The 20,856-nt window shown below is 59.8% G+C and overlaps 2 protein-coding genes across 3 annotated transcripts; both read right to left on the bottom strand.

The window, feature by feature from the left end:
- Nucleotides 1–954: 954 nt before the first annotated feature.
- INSL3 (insulin like 3) lies at nt 955–2,513 on the bottom strand. Of its 2 annotated transcripts, XM_069493763.1 has the most exons (3): nt 2,324–2,513; nt 1,549–1,643; nt 972–1,160 (listed from the first exon to the last, which is right to left on the bottom strand). In XM_069493763.1, exons 1-3 carry the CDS (start codon nt 2,511–2,513, stop codon nt 972–974), a joined length of 474 nt encoding a protein of 157 aa, XP_069349864.1. The 2 variants fall into 2 exon arrangements, with proteins under 2 accessions (XP_069349874.1, XP_069349864.1); XM_069493773.1 differs by lacking the exon at nt 1,549–1,643 and having other exon boundaries at nt 955–1,160.
- Nucleotides 2,514–4,076: 1,563 nt separating this feature from the next.
- Nucleotides 4,077–19,748, bottom strand: JAK3 (Janus kinase 3). The gene is made up of 24 exons (XM_069493783.1): nt 19,697–19,748; nt 17,249–17,445; nt 16,556–16,679; nt 16,190–16,301; nt 15,861–16,006; nt 15,206–15,500; nt 14,748–14,870; nt 14,520–14,677; nt 13,983–14,094; nt 13,563–13,749; nt 12,866–12,993; nt 12,526–12,657; nt 11,961–12,045; nt 11,128–11,255; nt 10,295–10,427; nt 10,067–10,218; nt 9,770–9,920; nt 8,714–8,853; nt 8,454–8,643; nt 7,908–8,032; nt 7,566–7,738; nt 6,726–6,843; nt 6,387–6,497; nt 4,077–5,440 (listed from the first exon to the last, which is right to left on the bottom strand). The coding sequence occupies exons 2-24, from the start codon at nt 17,430–17,432 to the stop codon at nt 5,333–5,335; spliced, it is 3,315 nt and encodes a 1,104-aa protein (XP_069349884.1). The 5' UTR covers nt 17,433–17,445; nt 19,697–19,748; the 3' UTR covers nt 4,077–5,332.
- Between the last annotated feature and the right edge of the window lie 1,108 nt (nt 19,749–20,856).

Below are 20,856 nucleotides of genomic sequence, written 5' to 3' on the forward strand. Positions count from 1 at the left end.
AAGGAGACACGAACACAGAAAAGGCCACATGACACCAGAGGCAGAGATTGGAGTGATGCAACCACAAGCCAAGGGTGGCCAGGAGCCACCAGAAGCCGGGAGAGAAGCCTGGGACAGATCTTCCCTCCAACCTTGCTGACACCTTGGTTTGGGACTTCTGGCCTCCAGAACTGTGATAGAATAAACTCCTGTTGTCTTAAGTCACCCAGTCTTTGGTCACTGGTGACAGCGGCCCTAGAAACTAAGTGAATGGGTCACATAGCCAAATGCTTGATTAGTCTGACAAGGGGGGTCATATCATACAATCCCCATCTCAAGGTGAAGGGAGGATGCAGTGAGGAACAGCTGGGGTTGGATCAATAAATGTCTGCTGTGATTGTCATTCAGATATTTGTGTGTTGTGTCCATCGTTCTAGGGCCTTGGTAGAGATCCAGGTTCAAGTCCTGCAATTAGCCATTCCCTCTCCCTGGGCCTCAGTTTCCCCACTTTGTACTATATTGTTAGCAAGCTCCTAGAAGTGTCGGCATGTTCATGGCTGCTGGGGACAAGCTCACACAAGGGCTGACCAAGGCTTGTCCCTTTTTTCTAGAAGAAAATGCAAGAAGCTGCTTTGGATTATTTATTTCCTACTGGGGAGCCAGCGAGAAGGGGCGTTACACAAGCAGGGAGGGTGGCGTCTGGAGCTCCTCTGGGGTGAGGACGTTTTTGCCCTCCGTGTCTGGCAGCTCTGTAAAAGTGGGGAGCCTCCAAGCCATGGTTGGGGTGTGTTTTATTCCCCAGTTGACTCCACAGAGGGCTGGCGGCACTGGCCTGGGGTAGGTGGTGAGCACCCCGCCCCAGGAGGTAACTAACAACATCTCCCCAGATGTGGGACTTTACGGTGCTGTGTGGCCTCGGGAGCTCACAGACCAGACCCCTCTGCGCCTTGGGCTCCCCTGAGACTGCACCAAGGGTCAGTGGGGACAGAGAATCAGCAGGTCTCGTTGGCTGCAGCCACTGAGACAGCAGCGGCGAGCAGGGTTGGCGGTGGCTGCCCGGTGCTGGCGATGACGGTGAGAGGCCTGGGACAGGGGTTGCAGGCCAGGTCCCGGTGCAGGGTCACTGTCGGCCGCCAGCCCATGGAGCAGATGTCGTCTCTCCAGCCACTGTAGCAGTTCACCTGGGGACAGAGCAGAGCTCATGGGGACGGGGACCCCAGAGGACACCCCCGTGCCATGTGTGTGCACATCTGCACACTCACGCCCCACTGAGTGACCCACCAAATGTTCGTCATGGGTGCAAATAGAAAGCAGTGTGCACTTAATAAGCTCCGACTGAATGCCAGGCACCTATTTAATGCCCTTGTGTATTCTCAGTTTATGTCCACACTCGTGTCCCCAGCACATGCCACCTCCATGCCCTGAGCCCTGCCCAGGGAGTGTCACGGTTCCTGAAGCTTCAGATGGTGTCAGTTCCCAAGCCGGTCCAAGGGCCAGTGAGGGCGGGGCGCGGTGGCTCACGGGCGCGGTGGCTCACGGGCGCGGTGGCTCACGGGCGCGGTGGCTCACACCTGTAATCCCAGCACGATGGGAGGCCAAGGCGGGAGGATCTGTTGAGGCCAGGAGTTTGAGACTCGTCTGGGCAACGCAGTGAGACCCCATCTCTACTAAAAATTTTTTTTAATTAGCCGGGCATGGTGTCGCACACCTGTATTCCCAGCTACTCAGGAGGCTGAGGCAGGAGGATCCCTTCAGCCCCGGAATTCAAGGCTGCACTGAGGTATGATGGGGCCACTGCACCCCAGCCTGGGTGGCACAGCCTGTTCCCATCTCAAAAACCCATGGCAATCAAGATATGTATTTTAATGCAATACTTTTAAAACTCAAAATTAAGACAAAAATTATTGAAGATAAAAATATTGACTTTTTTTTTTTTTTTTTTTTTACAAGGCATTGCTCTGTCACCCTGGCTAGAGTGCAGTGGCATCATCATAGCTCACTGTAGCCTCAAACTCCTGGGCTCAAGCGATCCTCCTGCCTCAGCCTCCCACAGTGCTGTGGTTACAGGTGCTCATCACCCTGCCCAGCCAAAATACTGACATTTTAAATAATGACAGGATCCCACCGTTCACTTACAAGGCTCTGTCTCGCTTGCCTCGCCCTGTTTCTGGAGGGACAGGGGACGAGTCCTCCGAGGACTTTCCCGCACGCGAGGGCGGCCCGTGCTGTGCCTACAGGTGAGCCCACCTGCCCGCGTTGCCCACCTGCGCGTGTGCGCGTGCGCCCGCCTGCACCTGCCCCACCTAGGCTGCCCAGAGCGCCGTCCCCGCCCGCCCCCACTTACGGTCACCGCCAGCCACCGGCCGCCCGGCCTCGGGGGACCAGCGCGGGCCCCCGCACAGGCGCACCAGCACGCGCACGAAGTGGTGGCCGCACAACTTCTCACGCGTCTCCAGGGAAGGCGTGGGGCCCAGCGCGCAAACCAGGGCAGGACCCAGCAGCACCAGCGCCCAGAGGGACAGGCGGCGGTCCATGGCGGCGGGAAGTGCCTGGCCAGGGCCGGACCCCCCTCCTTATAGGCGCCTGGTCCGCCCCAGCTGGGGACCTTGGAATGGGGACAGAGCATTCCACTGGACTGCCCAGGGGGAGGGTCAAGGGTGGGTCAGTGCTGGGGCTCCTCTCCCAGGGCCTTGGACTTACCTCCCCCAAGGGGAGCACTGGGAGAGGAGTCTGTATTTATTTATTTTTGTTTATTTATTTTTAACTGTTTTAAAGAGGTGAAATAGGCCTGGAGCATGGCTCAGGCTTGTAACCCCAGCCCTTTGGGAGGCCGAGGTGGGAGGATCGTTTGAGCCCAGGAGTTTGAGATCAGCCTGGGCAACATAGCCAGACCCCATCTCTAAAAAAAAAAAAAAGAAGAAGAAGAAGAAGAAAAATTAATGGGGCGTGGTGGTGCACATCTGTAGTCCCAGCTACTCGGGAGGCTGAGGCAGGAGGATCGCCTGCGCCCAGGAGTTCGAGGCTTCAGTGAACTATGATCATGCCACTTGCACTGGGCAACAGAGAGAAACCGTGTCAGAAAGAAAAGAGAAAGAAAAGAAAAGAAGAAATAAAGAAAAAGAAAGAAAGAGGGGAAGGAAGGAGGGAGGGAGAGAAAGAAAAAGGAAGTGCAATAGGTAAACTGAAAAAATAATAACCCCACATCTCATGGGGGGGGGAGAGTGGCCATCTTCAGAGACCAGCAGCATTCAGAACCTCGCTGGTCCTGTCACTGCACAAATGAGGGAACAGGTGCAGCGAGGGGCCCAGCGGCCGAGGCCACAGGGCGCTGAGCAGAGCCCGGGGCTGGCGAAGGCCGGGCAGAGGCGGCAGCCCCGGGCAGAGCAGGGTTTGTTCGCTGACCACCTGCCTGGCGACAGCTCGGTTGTCTAGCGGGGACTTACGGCTCTGTTTTACCAAGGAGAGAAACTGAGGCAGAGACAGGCGAGGATACTTGACCCAAGTATCTTCCCAGGGAAGAACCTGGGACGGACCCCAGGGCAGCCCCTTCCAGGTTTCCACCAAATCAGGGGCCTTTCTGGGGCTCAGAGAACAGGGGAAGAGGTCTCTGTCTCTCTCTGTCTCTGAGTTTCTCTCCTCCTTCATTTCTCTCCGGTTCCTTCTGTCTCTGTCTGTCTGTCTGTCTCGGCGCTCTCTCCATATCTTTCCAGCAGTCCCGAGGCCCACGCCGGGGTGGGGCGGGGGCGGCCTGGCCCCAGTGATGTTGGTCCCCTCCCCCAGCCTGGCCTTGCCCTCTGACCCCCCAGAAGAGCCTGTTCCTTCCACCCACCAAGAGCCCGTAATCGGCACCCTCAGGCTGGAGCCAAGGCCACCAGCTGGGGCTGGGGGGAGACGGTCTGTCCTCAAGGGCCCCAGTCAAGGCTCTACCCAGCTGTCCTTCATCCCCAGCCTGTCCTGAGGCCCCCACGAGGACCCCCAAGAGGTCTCAGCCTCTAGCCGTAACCAATCCCGCCTGGCTCACAGACCCCGTGACGCTCCCCATCACCCCAAGTCCAACAACGAACCATCTTTTCCACTGAATTTCTTTATTCCGTCAACAAACGCTCCAGAGCCCCATCTGTGTCCACCCTGTGCTAAGGCCTCAGCCCAGCCCCCAAGGAGCCCCCAAGTCAAGGAAGACGGAGCTGGACACAGACACTCCCCCAGCCCCGGGGTCAGAGTTGGGCTGGAGGAAAGGACAGGGCTGGGATAGTGGTGGGAAGGCTGCAAGGATGTGACAGCGGGGTTTTGAGAGATGGATGAGTTTTCCGGGGAGGCAAAAGTGGCGGGAAAGCTTTGCGGGCAGGTGAGAAGGAGCAGTGGGGGCTTAGCCTCACAAGGTGCCCCGCACCAGCCTCAGGAAGTTGACTCTGCATAGCCAAGGAGCACGCTCTGCCCGTGTCACCGCGCAGAGAGCTGAGACCCCAGAGAGGGAAAGCGACGCGCCCACCGGCACGAGCGCAAGTGGCAAAACCCTGGGCTCCAACACGTGGGCTGTCAACCTCCTTCCTCTGAGCCTCCTTGCCCTGGACATGCTATTCCCTCTGCGTGGAATGTCCGTCATTCCCTCGACTGTCCAGAAAGCTCCCACCGGGCTCTGTGCCAGCCCTTTGTGACTCTCGGAGGGGCAGGACAAAAAGGGCCCCATTGCACAGGATCCCAAACAGACACATGGGCTCCCCCACACAGCAAAGTCCCAACCCCCGCAACTGCTCTTGTCCTTGGCCTCCTCTGGGGAAAGAGAGAGAGGGCAGAAGTCTGATGTCGTATGCTTAAAGTTACATTAATGTCCCTATTGGCAATAAGACAGGAGACTCCAAGCCAGGTGCGGTGGCTCAGGCCTGTTGTCCCAGCTGCTTGGGAGGCTGAGGTGGGAGGATTGCCTGAGCCCAGGAGTTGGAGGCCAGACTGGGCAACATAGTGAGACCCTGTCTGTTTAAAAAAAAAAAAAAAGGAAGAGAAAAAAAAACTCAGGGGAATGGAATGATGGGAGGAGCTTGGCCAGGGCCCAGGAGGTCCCACTGGCCCATCCATCTTGAATCTTTACAAATTCCAAAGGCCACCAGGCTGCTCCACAAGCCAGGGGAGCCCCCCAAATGCAATGTCATTTGCCACATGGGGGTGTCCATCAAACAGGGGACCCTCATGAGGCCTGAGGCCAGAGAGGGGCACTTCCCTGCCTACTAAAGTCACACACACAGCCAGTTAGTAAAGACCAAATCCAGAGGTTTGTGTGCGGGAGCTATAAAAATGACAGGGAGTGGGGTTTGCCCTCCGGATGAGCAGGGAAGACCTGGGTCTCACACCCCAGCTGCTACCCCCGGCTTCCGCTCCACAACGCCTCCAGCTGGGGGCCCAAGGTGCTGAATGACGGCCGGTCCTGGGGGCCAGGGGCCCAGCACAGCTTCATGAGCTCGTGAACCTGTAGGGCAGGGGAAGAAAATGGGGTCATGCTTGAGCTGTTGGAAGGACATGACTCCCATTCACAGATTTTAAAACATAAATGAGATTTTACCCTATCTCTGCTCCATAACCTCCCATGGCTCCCTATGGATCTTAGAACAAAATCAACTAAATCTCAACCCTTCCCTCCATCACTTCCCTCCAACCACACCAGCACCCTGCCACTTGTTCCACGCAGCCACACCTGCTTCCATCTCACTGTGAGTTAAAGGCACCAAGTTCATTCCCACCCCAGGGCCTTTGCGCCTACCACTGGGAATGCCTCCTCCTGGCTTTATTCATGGGTGGGCTCCTCCTCCTCCTACAGGCATCACCCCCTGCGAGGCCCTCTTCAGTCACCCCACCCCACCCTCCCCCCTGCTCCTCTCTTTCAAGGCACCTGTCACTACCAGAATGTTCTTAATAGCTACCACTGGTTATGGGAGGACAGGCTAGTAGTGTCTCTTCTCTCCCTGACTAGGTCCCCAGCGCCCACGACAGGGCCTGGCATTCGGTAACTGTCTGTGGACCGAGTGAGTTGATGTATGAATGACCAGCCGCGTGACAGACACTTCCACAAAAGTCACGATTGTCAACCCTAAGCGTCACCACCTCTTATGGAGTGCCAACTGTGTGCGGAGCTCTGAGCTAAGCGATCATAGGCATTAACTAGTCTGATCTTCCCCCACCCTATAAGGCTTTACGATTCCCACTGTGGAAATGGATAAACTGAGGCTCCGAAAGCGTGGCTGACGCGCCACAGGATGAAAGAGCAGCCAGGCCGAGGCCAGCATCCCGTTCGGCCTCACACTCGCAGTCAAGAGACAGGGCAGCCCAGAGGCCCAGAGAGAGGGGCCAGCCGGCTTGCCTGAGACCCCAGCGGAATCTACAGATTGGGAAACTGAGGCTGGCCTTGCAGCGCTCACCTCAGCAGGGCAGGCAGGAGGCGCCGGCAGCCTCTGACCCTCCTCCAACAGTTCCAGGAGGCGACAGAGGGCAGGGGCATCTCGCTCACATCCCATCATCCGCAGGAACTCCTGGGGCCAAGGGAGAGCACCGTGGTGGGGGAGGGATCCCGGTGATGCAGGGGGCGGGGCTGCTGCGGTGGGGGTCGGCATGGCGAAAGAGGGTCGTCCCCACTGAGGCCTGCGATGCTGGGACCTGGTGACCCCAAGCTAAAGAGGGACGCGGGCGCGGGCAGGTGGAGAGTGGCCACAAGGGGGTTGGCGAGCAGGAGGCCGGGGGTGCAGGGTGCCTGGACTCACGGACGAGGGGCTGCAGCTTTTGTCGCTGTAGGTGAAGAGCTCGTACAGGACGACCCCGAAGCTCCAGACGTCTGACTGGCGCGAGAAGATGTTGTCCGAGAGGGACTCGGGGGCGTACCTGGCTCAGGACAAGCGGGACTTGAGACGCGAGGGTGGGGCAAAGGACAGGAAGGGGCAGCCTCGGAACTCGGAACGGGGCACCGGTCAGCTGCAAGACGGTCAGTCCCGGCCCCAGGGGCTCAGTTGCCCCAGCTGTGGAATGGGTGGGTTCTCCGACCCTGTGACTTGTCTGGGAGGAGGCGGGGCCAGCGCTGGGGGCGGAGCCAGAATAGATGGAGGGGCGTGGTCAGACGGCTGGGCGGGGCTGTGCAGGATCGGGGGAGGGGCCTGAGCTGGGAAAGGGCGAGGCTAAGGCTGGGGGCGGAGCTGGGCAGAGCCAGGACAGGGGGCGTGGCCAGAACGCTAGGCGGGACTAGGCACAATGAGGGACAGGGGACAGAGTTGGGAGGGGGCAGGGCTAAGGCTTGGGGCTGGGCTGGGTGGTGCCTGGACAGGGGGCGTGGCCAGAAACGCTAGGCGGGGCTAGGCACAATGAGGGACAGGGGACAGAGTTGGGAGGGGGCAGGGCTAAGGCTTGGGGCTGGGCTGGGTGGTGCCTGGACAGGGGGCGTGGCCAGAACGCTAGGCGGGGCTAGGCAGGAGGAGGAGGAGGGGCCGGAGCTGGGAAAGGCCGGGACTAAGGCTGGGGACGAGCGCAGGACTGCGGGAAGGGGCGGGGCCATGGCTGGGGGCGGGGCGGAGACGTGGGGGGAGGGGCAGGGCCCCCGCGTGGGTCCCCACCAGAAGATCGGGCTCTGGCCGGGCTCGCGGACCACGTAGTAGTCTTTGTCGAGCGGCAGCAGCTTGGCCAGGCCGAAGTCAGCGATCTTGACGTGCGCCTCGCTCTCCACTAGGATGTTCCGGGCGGCCAGGTCGCGGTGCACGCAGCGGCGGGAGCCCAGGTACTCCATGCCCTGCGCGCGCGCGCGGGGTGAACATGCAGAGGGACCTCGGGATGATCCGGCGGGGACCCCAAGCCTGACTTGGCATCTAAGCCCAAGCCCCAACCCCAGCCCAGACCCGAAGCCTTGCCCTGCCCAGACCCACCCTCACCACTCTGCCACCCCCCAGCGACCCCCGCACCTTGCAGATCTGCGAGGCGTAGAGGAGGAGCCGGCTGGGGTCCAGGCGCGCGCGGTGCCGCTGCAGGAAGTCGCGCAGGCAGCCGCTGGGCAGGTACTCCATGACCAGACGCAGGCTCTGGCGGCCTGGAGGAGGCGGGAGGTGTCACCACAGGGCCCAGCCCTGACTGCTCCCCTCATTCTTCCCCCCAATTCACGGTGGCACCTTGTGTCCCTACAGACCTCAGTGTTGCTGTCTGTAAAATGGGAACGGGGACAATGACACGTCTTGCTGATATCTCTTAAGCATCTTTCACAACATACACTGCTTCATTTAAATATCACATGAACACACTTTTCAGCTGGGGAAACTGAGGCTCAGAGAGGTTTAAATTGCCTGCTCAAGGTTGCCCAGCTGGTAAGAAGTGCAGTCAGGATTTGAACCTATGTCCCATCTGAATGTGGATAAACAAGTATGTTAACAGCATCCCGGATGGTCCCAGCCCACCCAAAACAGCACGCAGGAGGCACCGACAGGCCCTGGTTCATCCACCTGGGAGGTGCTTACCGGGGCCATAGCTGACACCACGGTACTTGACGATGAAGTCACTGTGCATGGCTTTGAGGATCTGGATCTCTCGCTGGAAGTCCCTCTGCTGGTCTGGCCCACTGTGCTGCAGCTGCTTCACAGCCACCAGGGCGCCTGTGTTGTCCCCCAGCGGGTCGTAGCGGCACAGCTCCACACTGCCAAAGTTGCCCTGGGCGATGGCAGGGCTGGTGTCCCCGTGCCTGGGTGCTGCCCTGCCCACCCAGCCCAGCCCACCTCACCTTGCCCAGCTGTGAGATGTACTTCAGGTGTCTCTCCTCAAAGATGGTGGGGTCCTGGCAGGCATAGAGCTGGGCACCACTCCACAGCCCATCACGGGGCGCCAGGGCACCAGGTGTGGGGTCTGAGAGGAGCTCATAATCTGCGGGAGCGTGGGGAGTGGTGAGCAGCCCATCTCATCCCGGGCCCTGCTCCTGAGCCTTGCTGTGTGACCTCAATCAGCACGCTTACCCTCTCTGTGCATTATGGAAGGGCCACTGCAAGTCAAAGGGTACCTTGTGGGACAGGAAAAAGGTACCCTCTGGGCAAAGGCAGCCTCCTCGTGCAGTGCAACCCCACATGGGTGAGACCCCATTTCCTGGCTTCCACTGCTAGGAGATGTGGCCACATCGCTGAGCGCAAGCTGATGGGTGAGACATGCTGGGTGCCCCTCCAGTCCTGACCCAGGGAAACCTGGCATGGGGCCCTCCATACTCTCTCTCATCTGCAGAGGACCCAACAGGGACCCAAGGCCATGCGGTGGGTAGAGCCACAAAGTGAAACGTTCCTGCGGACACGGACACCTTCATCAAATAGGAACTAAATATCAGGCTGGGCGTGCTGGCTCACACCTGTAATCCCAGCACTTTGAGAGGCCAAGGAGCAACATATCAAGACTCTTTCTCTAGAAAAAAATTTATAAATTAGCTGGTGTGGTGACACACGCCTGTAATCCCAACTACTTGGGAGGCTGAGGCAGGAGGATCACCTGAGCCCAGGAGTTTGAGGCTGCAGTGAGCTCTGATCACACCACTGCACTCCAGCCTGGGCGACAGAGCAAGACCCTGTCTCAAAAAAAAAAAAAAAAAAAAAAAACCAACTAAATATCATCATGTTGAACCTTGAGCCAAGGGCCTGTTTGTTACAGCATCTGTCACAGCTCACACTGGCTGTTACAATCACGAACCACCCCAGTCTTGCCAGGTACACAGGGTGGTTTCTGCGTGCACAACACACTCCTCCCACTGGGCCCAATATGACATGGCAGCCCTGCCCACCCTGCCTGGCCCAGGGGGCACCTGAAGTGATGAGGTTGTTGAGGTCACGGATGACGGCCCGGAAGGAGGGCCTCTGGCCGGGATCGTAGGCCATGCACTGTTGGATCAGCAGGGCCAGCTCTGTCCACTTGGGGGCTGGCAGCTGCTTCCGTTGCTCGTAAAACTGGAGTTTCTGAGGGCAGGAGGAGGGGCTGGTCACCCCCAACGGACCCTCAGGAGGCCCCACAAGACCCACTCAGCCTCCCCCAAACTAGGCTTCATCCACCCTTCTGTCGAAACGGAGGTTCTCAAGACCAAAGCCGGGTAGAGAGCTCTAACCTTGGCAGGATCCAGGGCGCTGATGGGCATGGTGACCCCGCTGAACACCTCCCAGACCGTGGCACCGAAGCCCCACTTGTCAGCTTCCAAGCCAAGTGTCTGGGCCTCCTGGAGACACTCAGGGGCCACCCAGGGGATCCTGTCGGTGAGCACTGAGGGGCGGGAGGGGGTCAGAGATCCACTTCTGCGCCCTCCAGGCCCCTCCCTCCTTCGCCTCTAGGCACTTACTCTCCAGGCTTAGCACTGTGGGGCTGACCCCAGGGTCACTCAGCTTGATGAAGGGTGGGCTCCCATCAGCCCCCTCCCGAGCCAGGAGCACCTTCCGAGCTGAGACATTGCCATGGGGAAGGCCTTTGTCCTCCTAAGCAGGCCAGGCATAGGGAAATGCCAAGGAGTGTTCAATGAATGGTCTGTTTGGAAAACTCCTATACATCCCTCAAAGCCCACCTGGGACTGCTCAAACCAGCTCCAGCATCCTCCCTAGACTCCTAGCATCCTGTCTTACCTTATGCTGATCTGTGTCCCTTCCCGTCTCAAACATCACTCCCATTGCCTTTGGGACAAAGTCAAATCTCCTCAGCCTGGCATCTAAGGGCCTCACTCACTCTTCCCATGAGCTTCTCTTCCACACCCCCCACCTTGGTTTCCTGCCCACCAAACTGCCTGATGGGTCCCAAGATGTGCAACACACTATCTAGCCTGCAGGCCTTTGCTCAGGCTGTTGCCTCAGCCTGACATGTCCTCCTTCCTTTCTCTTCCTGATGAACTCCTATTCAACCGTCAAGGTCCCAACTCCAGTGTTCCCTCTTTTAGGAAACCTTCCCCTCGTCCAGCTCCACCATTCGCTACTCCCCTTGACATGCATGAATGACCAGCTGTCCCCTTCTAGTACTCTCACACCTCTCAGCCTGCACACATGCTGCTCCCTCAGTCTAAAATGCCCTTCCTTTGTACTCTCACCAAACTCCTAACCATGCTACAGAGCCCATTCCTAATTCCCCCTCCACCCAGAGGACGCCTTCCCTGCAAATGGAGGGTGGAGAGGGCGGAGAAGCACTCACCAGATAGTTGAGGGCATAGGCCAGCTGTTTGGTCACCTGCAGCTTCCAGCTGGCTGGCACCAGGTGGCCACGCTTGCGCAGATACGTGTCTATGGCTCCGAGGTGTACGAATTCCTGCACCATGGTGCCTGGTGGTGTCAGGGAGCGGCAGGGTTGGGAGGTGGAACTGCACTGTGGTCAGCAGGCTCTGCCCCACTCCACCCTCCTCCTCCCCACCTCCCACCTCTGAATTATTTGGCTGAAACGCCTGGAAGGTGCAAACTCCTCCCTGTCTCTCCCTTCCAGTGCTTTACATGTCCTGCGTCCTCGTCCTCTGCCTGAAACACCCCTCTTCCTTCCCTTCCCTGATTCACACTTGGCCTTGCCTTGCCCCGCATCCTCGCCCACCCAAAGCGTTGCCTGAGCCCCAGGCTGGGCCAGCTGCCGCTCTGACCACCCACAGCGCCCTGTGCTGCCCTCTTCGCACCCCACCGCGCCCAGCCCCTGGCGCATACTGGGCTCCCAGTAAATATAGTAACTGCTCAACTAAAACTGCCCAAATCAAGGCTTAGAAAGGTTACACGCCCCAGGCAAAGCTGTGGAGTGAGACTGGAAACCCAAGTTTGTCCGACGAGAGAATTCTCGGGCTGGGTATTGCTGGGGACCTGGAGTCGCTGCCCAAGGAGTGATGAGCGAGAAACATGAGGACAGGATGACGGACCCCAGGGGACACTGGGCCCCATCCAGGCTGGGCTCAGTGTACTGCTGGTGCCGCCACAGGGAGGCTCAGAGCAGAGGTGGGAGGAGCAGCCCGGACTTGGGCGAGGCAGGGGTGGGGTGCGGGGGCGTCTCACTGTCTCCAGCCATGCACACGCCATGGAGCAGCACTAGATGCTGGTAGGACACTTGGCTCATCAAGCTCGCGGCTTCCAGGAATGACTGGGGAGGGCGGGAGGGAAGGAAGACGCATAGCTGGCCATTAGCACACACAACGCCCCGTCACGATTCTCATGCGGCTGGAAGTTCCACTATAGTCTACCTCAAGTCTCTCACATATAAGTGGGAGATTTGGGGGTTGAGAAGGGCTGAGCCTTCCCCTGTGTGGTCCAACCCCTCCTGCTGTCTTCAGCCATATTACTCGCCTCTTCCATGCTCCTCCTCTCCAGCCAACTGGCCTCCTCCATGTTTCTTAAACCTGTCAGGCTCAGCCCTGCCCCAGGACCTTTGCACTGGCCGTTCCCTATAACTGGTATATTTCCCATTGGCATCTAAATTCCCGGGTCCTTTCATGGTTCAGGCTCAGCAAGGTGGTGGCCATACTTCTGTTGCTTCAAGACTCTGTGTGTTTTTAAATTCTCTGAATCCACGAGCCCCTCTCCAGCCAGTCCTGACCCAAAAGGTCTGGTTCCCTTTGCTCACCTCCATGCAGTTCTTGTGCTTGGCATCCATCACCTTCAACAGCACCTCTGTGTCTCGGGCCTCGCCATCCACAGCCTCGTGGCGACAACCCCGGTAAATCTTGGTGAAGGACCCATGGCCCAGGTTCTCGTGCTGGTGGGTGAGGCGACATCAAGAGATGCCACTGAGCGGGTTCCTACAGCATCCCAGCCCCTGGCCCTGGCCCAAGCGAGACACGGACGCTGGCCCCATTTTACAGATGGGGAGACAGAGGCCGTGGAGGGCTACGGCACATGCCTGAGGCTGCACAGATATAGACCCACGTCTCTGCACCCCACACTGAGGTACTGGGACCCCTTACCCACTGCAGGCTGTTGGCAGGGATCTTGTGAAATGTCATCTGACTCAGCCGGCGTTGGCATTGGGGATGAACAGGCGATGACGTGGGTGGGCTGCAACCACTCCGGACCACAATCAGGTTGGACTTTTCTATGAGCAGAGGACGGGGGAGAAATAAACAGAGGTCAGAGATGAAAAGTCCCCAAGGGTCAGCTCACTCCTTGCCGTAGGTTGGGTGGCCCCAGAAGCCGACCCTGAGGTGAGGACCCCAGGGCACGTGTTTATAGGAACAGAGACTCCAGGAAGCCCCAATAGGTGTTAGGGACATGAGACACGGAGGGAAGTTCCTGCAGGAGGTGCCAAGAAGCAGGTGACACTGTGGCACCACCAGGGCTCAGTCCTACTAGGAATCGTGGGAAATTCCGGAGAACCCGCACTTCAGAACTATCTCATGGAAGGGTTTGTCTGAGAGTGAAATTCACCCAGAGGAGCAGGGCGAGACGGAGACAAAGCGCTGGTGACGTGACTAAGACCCGGCTCCTCCTGGATCTGGCCACACCTGCAGGCTGCGCCCTAACCCAGGAGCCAAAAAATCGCCTTTTCTTTCCCAAACCACCTCGACCTGCAGTTTCTGCCACTTGCCACCACACAGGAGCTCTCACCGCCACAGAAAGTCAGGGCCCCACGATTGCTCAGCTCAGGAGAGGGGGCGGGCTCACCTTTGGGTCTCGGGGTGCAGCAGGAGGTGAGGGTCAGTGCCACCCCATCCACGTGCAGCCCACCATCCCAGCAGGCTGCCAGGAGCTCTCGAAGACTGCTGTGGGGCCGGCCAAGGTCAACCAGGGAGAAGGTTCCTGGGGGGTCTCGCCGAATGAGGCAGCCCTTGTAGTCAGGGCCCAGGGGGGTCTGCAGAGCGGAGCGGTCCCTGAGTGGGAGCACACGGCTCCCTCCCCTTCATGCCCTTTCTAAAGCACTGCAAGTTCTTTCCAACCTCCGGACCTTTGCACATGCTGTTCCCTTCCCTGGGAATATCTTTTCCCTCCCCTTCCTCAGGGAGCAAATGCTGACACATCTTTCAGGTCTCAACTCCAATGTCACCTCCTCCAGGGAGCCCTCCGCCGCTCTCACAGCGCACTGACCTGGACACAGACGGTCAGGAGGAAGCTGTCGAAGTCCTGCGGGCTGCGGCGGAGAACATAGGAGCCCGGCCGTGAGCCTGCAGCCTTGAGCTTGTGGACGGCGAAATCCAGACTGTGGAGAAAGGTGGAGGGAACAGAGGGGACAGCGAAAGACGCAGAGTGACAGAGAGACCTGGGTTCAAGTTCTGGGCCCTCTGGAGCTCTGGGGTCCTTGCCAGGCAACGCCCCTCCACCATCTATAAAACTGGCCGAAAGTCTTGGCCTCTCCCTGGGAGATTAAATAAGAGGCTGTGGGTGATGCTGGGTGACTCGTGCATGCCCAGGAGTGGCCCTGGGGCCCCAGGGAGCAGACGGAGGAGAATGGCGCCCTGGGCAGCAGGAGGGAGACCCAGCCTCACTGAGCACTGATTATGCACCAGGCGCGCTGTGAGCGCGCGACCCCTGTCCAGGGCTCCCGGAAGGTGAGGACACTGAGACGTCCAGAAGGGGAGTGACCCCCGAGTGGCCGCGGAGGACAGGCATGGGGGGGGTCCTTACGTGATGGGGCCGTGGCACTGCTCGGCCACCTCTTCCAGCAGCCGCGGTGGGGCCACCTCCTTGCAGAAGAAGTGCCGGGAGTCCGTGGTCAGCCGGAAGTAGCCGTCCACGAGCGCCACGAAGGACAGCGCCTCGGGCAGCCCCGGGAACTCAGCCTCCTGCAAGGGCCCAGCCTCAGCGCCCCGTGCACCCCGTCTGGCGTCCCCGCCCTCGGGGTCCCGCACCCACCAGGATCTGGTTGTCTGTCCTGGTGACGGTGACCAGGCGGTGCTCCCCGGCCGGACCAACACGAGGAGCCTGCTTGATGCTAATGTCTACGATCTCTGGAAAGTCGCAGAAAGGCTGGAAGGCCTGGGAAAGAGGGGGAGGGCTGGAGCAGGGGGGGGGCCAGAGCCACCCCACGCACCCAGGCCTAGGAGCCACGCCCCTCTCAGCCACGCCCGCCCAATGCCCACCCCTCGCCCCTCCCGCAATGCTGCCAAACCCCTTCCCAGAGTCGCGCCCACCCGCCCAGGCCCCTCCTTCTAAGCCTCTCCCATTTCGGTCCCATCCCCTCTCTCATCCCCACCCCCACTCAACTGCCCCCTCCCACTCCCCAGTCTCCGCCCCTTCCCCCCTCTTGGCCCCGCCCACTCCTGCCCCTCCCCCCAGATCCCCGCCCCCCAGGTTGTCCGGGCCGGGCACACCTGGTCTTCTCCCGGGCTCCAGGCCACGCCGCTGCCACCAGCCACGCGGAGCAGCCTCAGCCCGTCCTGGCCCCCAGAGGCCCCTGGGAGCCCCACGCGGAAGGTTTCGGCGGCCCCCGCTGGATCCAGCCGCTCCAGGTCCAGGATGTACTTGGCCATGAGCGAGTGGCGGTCTGCCTGGCAGGCGGCCACGCGGCGCAGGGCCCGGCGCACAGTCCTGCGAATGCGCCTCCGCGTGACGAAGCTCAGGCCCTGGATCATGTCGCGCAGGCTGGGGGGCAGGCAGGCCTTGTAGCTGCGGGGTGGGCGACACGGGCTTTAGCCGAGGGGCTGGAGTGCGGTCTCAGTGGGGCCCGGAGGCACACACGGACTCACTCAGGGGCACACGTGGGCACAGGACCTCAGGGTGGGGAGGGCCGTGAGCACCCACGGGTAGAACAGGGACACCGCAGGCCTTTCCGCTGCAGGAGGTGGGTCTCCGTCCTGTCGGAGCTTCATGGGGGGCCGGGTGCATGGGAGGCCCTGGGTCACAGGGACACGCTGCAAGCTTGTAGGGAAATCCCATGGCGGGGGGTGGGGGGACTGGGCCCCCCGCGGAGCCCACGCTTGCTCATTCCCAGGCAGAGGCCTGACCTCGCGGCCGGGAGGTCCTCACCTGACGGTCTTTAGCAGCTCCGCGGGCCGCTGGGCCTGCTCGCGGGCCATCCGGGCCAGGTCCAGCACGGCCAGGCTGAGACACTCACCCTGCTCCTTGAGGCTGAGGCCTACGGGGAGGTGCCCGCTCAGCAGGTCACTGCGGTGCTGGGGGCCAGCCACAGGAAGCGTCAGCTAAGGGCACCCAACCACGAGCCCTGATGTTGCCCTGCAGACCCCCCAATGCTGGGCTACCACAGGGAGTGTCTCCTGAGGCCCCCCACCCAATCGCCAGCGCTAAGGGTGCCCCGCAGACCCCTACCCCTGGTGGAGCCCCACGGAGACCCCTACCTGGGCAAAGAGGTGCTCCAGGACTGGCAGGTCAAGGATGGCACTGGCCAGATCCTTGCGTAACCCGAAGCGGTGGCACTTCTCCAGCCCAAACCAGTTAGGGAAGTAAAAGCTATGGGAGAGGAGAGAACCCACCTCAGCAGGACTGAGGGTATGTGGCAGGTGGCAGACTCTGCTTAGGACTTACAGAGCCCAGGTTGTGCCAATAATTTGCTGTGTGACCTTGGGCAAGCCACCCACCCTCTGTGGTCTCATTTTCTTCTGTGAAATGGGTAACGATCAGACCCTCTCTGGGCGGGGGGCACCTCGAGGTGCAAGGAGGTGATAAAATTGCACGGTCCCGGGGGGCTGGACAGCACTGCCTACCGGAGCCTGTAGAGCAGGACTTGGGTGCCCGCGTCCTCCACAGAGAAGATGTGGCTCGGGGGGAACCAGCAGGACAGGTCCTCCGTGGCCAGGGCAAAGAGTGAGTGGTACACAGGCAGGATGCCTAAGGGACAGTTCTATCAGCAAACTCTGGAGTGACCCCATCTGTCCCCCGCAGGGCTGCGAGGGTCACCCTCATGCAACCTCACCTTGGACTCTGACACTATGTCTTACCCCTGCCCCCTACCCCTGCCCCCTACCCCTCACCCCTACACACACTCTGCCCCCTACCCCTCACCCCTACACACACTCTGCCCCCTACCCCTCACCCCTACACACACTCTGCCCCCTACCCCTCACCCCTACACACACTCTGCCCCCTACCCCTCACCCCTACACACACTCTGCCCCCTACCCCATTGCTCTCAGGCGAGAAGCCACTGTACACTCTATCTCGAGGTGAGCGGCTATTCTGCTCATGTGCCATCGCACCTCTGAGTCTTCGTACAGGCCGTTCCCTCTGCCTCAAATGCCCACCCTGTGCACCCTTCTCCATTGTCAAACTCCTACTCATCCCCCAAAGCCCCAGCTCCAGTGTTGACTCCCGCAGGCAATGATTTCAGCTCCCAATCTGCCCCCCCCCCCCACAGCCCTGTACTTCCCTCTGGCTGAGTCCTCCAGGGACACACCCACCGCTGGCCTTGGCAGCCTGCACACACAGCTCCTCAGCCAAGTGGTCCCCAAAGGAGAAAGACAGGCGCTGGGGTGGCCCAGGGCCCCGAGCGGGCAGCAGCACGTGCAGGGCACCAGCCTCTGAGGACGACAGGCTGCAGGAGCGCTGAGGAATCAGGGGTGTCTCCTCACTCGGAGGCGCCATGAGTGCAACCTGCCTGGGGCACAGAGAGAGGCAGCCCCTCAGTCCCAGTCGTAAGGACAAGGCTTCTGGGGTGGGGGAGGGGACTGCTGGAGAAAGAGGAGGGGACAGCGGAACAGAGACACACAGAGACAGAAAGTCAGACATGAAAAGAAATAGAATCTGGAGAGGGAGTGAGTGTGCAAGGTGGGTGGCCATTACCTGCAGGCAGGGGCCATGCTGGGGGCTGGAGGACATTCGCACCTGGATTTGTATTTGTCATGCCCAGGGCAGACATCTCCAATCAACCTGCAGCCTCCACATCTCCCCAACTGGCCTAGCCTGTGCCCCCAGCAGGCATGAGCAATTGATCACAGATGTACAGATTTGCCAGAATGGGTGCTGGCTGTACCCACAGAGGTTTGTCATTCTCTGTGGGTCTTGGGGCCTTCAGCCCATCTGAGGCTGGGGCTGGAAATTCTGCACCTAATACGATGCATGCCCTGGGGGGTGGGTCCAGTCTGGTGACTACACCAACAGGAGTCTCTCTCTCTCTCTCTCTCTCTCTCTCAGTCCCTCCCTACTGCGCCACTCAGCCCCACCCCCACAGCATCTTCCTTAGGCCCCTCTAGGCCCTCACAGCAGGAAACCTCCCCCCTGCTTTCCAGCCCCTCACACCCCTCCCAACCCCCAGCTCTCTCTCCCTGGGGGCCCTCAGAGCTCCGGACCCCCAGCTGGGTGAGGCAAGGGGTGGGGCTTCGAGCCCAGAGAGAGGAAGCAGGTCCCTCAAATGGACCTGAATGAGGAAGGTCCAAAGACAATGTTGGGTAAAAAAAAAGTCTATGTTCCTGGCACTTTGGGAGGCCGAGGCGGGAGGATCGCTTGAGTCCAGGAGTTCAAGGCTGCAGTGAGCTGTGATAGTGCCACTGCACTCCAGCCTGGGTGACAGGGACAACAAAAGAAAAGAGAAGAGGGGGGAAGGGGAAACAGGAGAGGAGGAGAAACGGGAGGGGGGAAGGGAAAGAGGGGAGGGGAGGGGAGAAGGGAGGAAGGAAAAACTATGTTCCAAAATAAGGCCCTCAGGCTGAGGCGGGGAGCATTAATGAGGTGTTAGCACACCCAGCCTAGAAGCCTCCTGCTGGGGGTGGGTGGTGACCCCAGGCTCTGGGTTTAAATCCCAGCCCCGTCATATTCGTCATATTCGGGCCATTTGGCCCCCCGCAGAGTGAGGACCCCCCCCCCCACTCGGCTTTCCCAGCTGTGACATGGGCTGACTCCCCACTAGTTCCAGTGAGGTGGTTTGCTGAGCCCAGCCCAGGCCCAAAGTCTCCATGATGTTTAATCTGCATTAGCTCGAATAATCCCTGTGAGTGCTCAACAAACGCCTGCTCAACCAGACAGGAGGGACACATGGCGGGTGGTGTAGTGATTACCATGAGAAGGGAAGTCCTGGGGAAGACAACATTCCCAAAGTGACACCGCGGTGTCGCCAGTGCCCAGGCCAAGAATCAGAACATTCCCAGTCCCCAGGAACAGGGGGATCCCCATCACTCCCCACAGAGGGGACCCTGGTTGTTATTCTAGCACCGGAGCTGACGTTGCCTGGTTTTGCCTCTTTGTCCCAGCGGCGTCATCACAGCTCACCGCAACCTCGAACCCCTGGGCTCTGTCCTCCTGCCTCAGCCTCCCGAGTAGCTGGGACTACAGGTGGAGCCACAGCGCCTGGCCCCAAAATAAATCTTAAAGAAACATGATGTTTTAAATACTGAAAGTGAAAATTCCTTCAGAGTAGAGGAGGGGGGAAAAAATAGAAAGGGGAAAGGGAAAAAGTCAGAGGTGGCGTTTGGGCCCAGAAAATGCCTCCTTTAAAAAAAAAATTTTTTTTTTTTAAATTTCTCTAAGCCTTAGTTTGTCTATAAGGCACCCCTGTTTTTAACACCCAAAGTCCTGCATCCTGGGGTGGTTGGGCTTCCTGTCCTTAGGCCCCGGGGCTTGGACCATCGGAGCTGGGAACTTTGTCCCCAGGGGTCGCCCTCCTGCCGTGGCGCGTGCGCAAGCCCCCATCCAGGGCCAGAGGGACTGGGAATCCCGGGTCTCCTTTTGTGCAGGAGGAAGCCGAGGCCCAGAGGGGGTGGCATTCGCGGGAGGCGAGTCCCAGGTCTCGGCTGCCCCGCAGCCTTCCTCACTGGCCTGGAAGGCGGCCTCGCCTTTGCCTTTGTAGAACCCGCCACCAGCTACTGTCCACCCTCAGTGCCTGGCCAGAGCCATGTGGCATCATCAGTTCCTACCTGGCAGACGGGGACCCTGGGCCGACGACAGGACGGCAGAGCCGGGAGGCAGCAAGAGGAAAGTCCCACTGTGCTCCTTCCTGTGTGGGCCCCTTGGTTTCCTGAACCACCGTCGCTTACCGAAAGTCAGCCCTGTGGGGGACCAGGGGCGGGGAGGTGAAAAGGCCCGGCAGGGAGGGGCAGAAAGTTCCGGAAGCCCCTGCAGTGGCGGCGCTGCACAGACAGGCTGCTGGAGACCCCAGACCCAAGGAAAGGATGACAGCGCAGAGAGGGACCCAGGTCACACGGAGGTCTCGTCCGCCCCCGCAGCCTCAGTTGATCTCTGTGCCGCATGTGTGGGGTGGGGACCCGGTGGCACTGACTACGCGGGCGAGGGCTGGCTCTGCGCAGGACGGAGGCAGGGAGGGTGCCCAGACAAAGTCACGTTCCCTTCGAGGTATGTCTCCGTAAGACTTCAGCAGAGATAATGACACATTTTTTTCTGCGCCATCCTAGAAAACCAGGCAGCCCGGCTTGCGCTGGACACAGTTAACCAATGAGCGGTTCAAATCATCCTGGGTAATGAGGAAAGCCAGGGTGGCGGGGCAGACACGGAGGAAGCTGACGCCTGAGACGGGACGCAGATCTGGCCCGGAGAGGCCTGGGCGGAGGGCACAGCCGGGGCACAGACCTGCGGGGGCGGGCGCTGGGCAGTTAGCAGAGCCGCTGGAGGCCTGTGTGCCACACGGAGGAGGAGGAAGGGAACGGCAGGGCGGCTGGCAGGGCCAGATCATGGGGCCCAGCTCAGGGTCCTTAGGAGGAGGGTGGGTTTTGTCCTGAGAGTAATCTGGAGCCACAGGAGGGATCAGATTTGGCATTGAGGCCACCACGGTGCAGAGGAGCAGGTCGGACAACATCAAGGTGAGACAACATCTGGGTGATAGAGTGAGATCCGGGGGAAGAAAAAAGAAAAAAAGAGTGAGACCCTGTCTCAAAAAAAAAAAAAAAAAAAAAGGCCTCCTTCATCTCTATAATTCCATCACAAGTCACTGACACAACAATGGCTTTGGCAAGTATATTGTTGACTTTAACCACCACTTACTGAGTGGGTGCTTACTGGCACTGCCATTGTGCAGGGCATGGGGACAAGGCAGACCCAGTCCCTGGCCAGGGGAGCTGAC

The sequence above is a fragment of the Eulemur rufifrons genome, chromosome 2 (assembly GCF_041146395.1).
Source record: "Eulemur rufifrons isolate Redbay chromosome 2, OSU_ERuf_1, whole genome shotgun sequence".
NCBI lineage: Eukaryota > Metazoa > Chordata > Mammalia > Primates > Lemuridae > Eulemur > Eulemur rufifrons.

Excerpts from the sequence above, each read along its gene's own strand:
- JAK3 (XM_069493783.1), bottom strand. The coding sequence starts at position 17,432 with ATGGCGCCTCCGAGTGAGGAGACACCCCTGATTCCTCAGCGCTCCTGC. Across the intron at positions 14,095-14,519 it reads CAGTGCCACGGCCCCATCAC|TCTGGATTTCGCCGTCCACA; the intron begins GTAAGGACCCCC and ends CTTTCTCCACAG. Across the intron at positions 9,921-10,066 it reads GCGCCCTGGATCCTGCCAAG|AAACTCCAGTTTTACGAGCA; the intron begins GTTAGAGCTCTC and ends TCCTGCCCTCAG.
- INSL3 (XM_069493763.1), bottom strand. The coding sequence starts at position 2,513 with ATGGACCGCCGCCTGTCCCTCTGGGCGCTGGTGCTGCTGGGTCCTGCC. Across the intron at positions 1,644-2,323 it reads GCCGGTGGCTGGCGGTGACC|AGATGGGGTCTCACTGCGTT; the intron begins GTAAGTGGGGGC and ends AATTTTTAGTAG. Across the intron at positions 1,161-1,548 it reads ATCGTGCTGGGATTACAGGT|GTGAACTGCTACAGTGGCTG; the intron begins GTGAGCCACCGC and ends CTCTGTCCCCAG.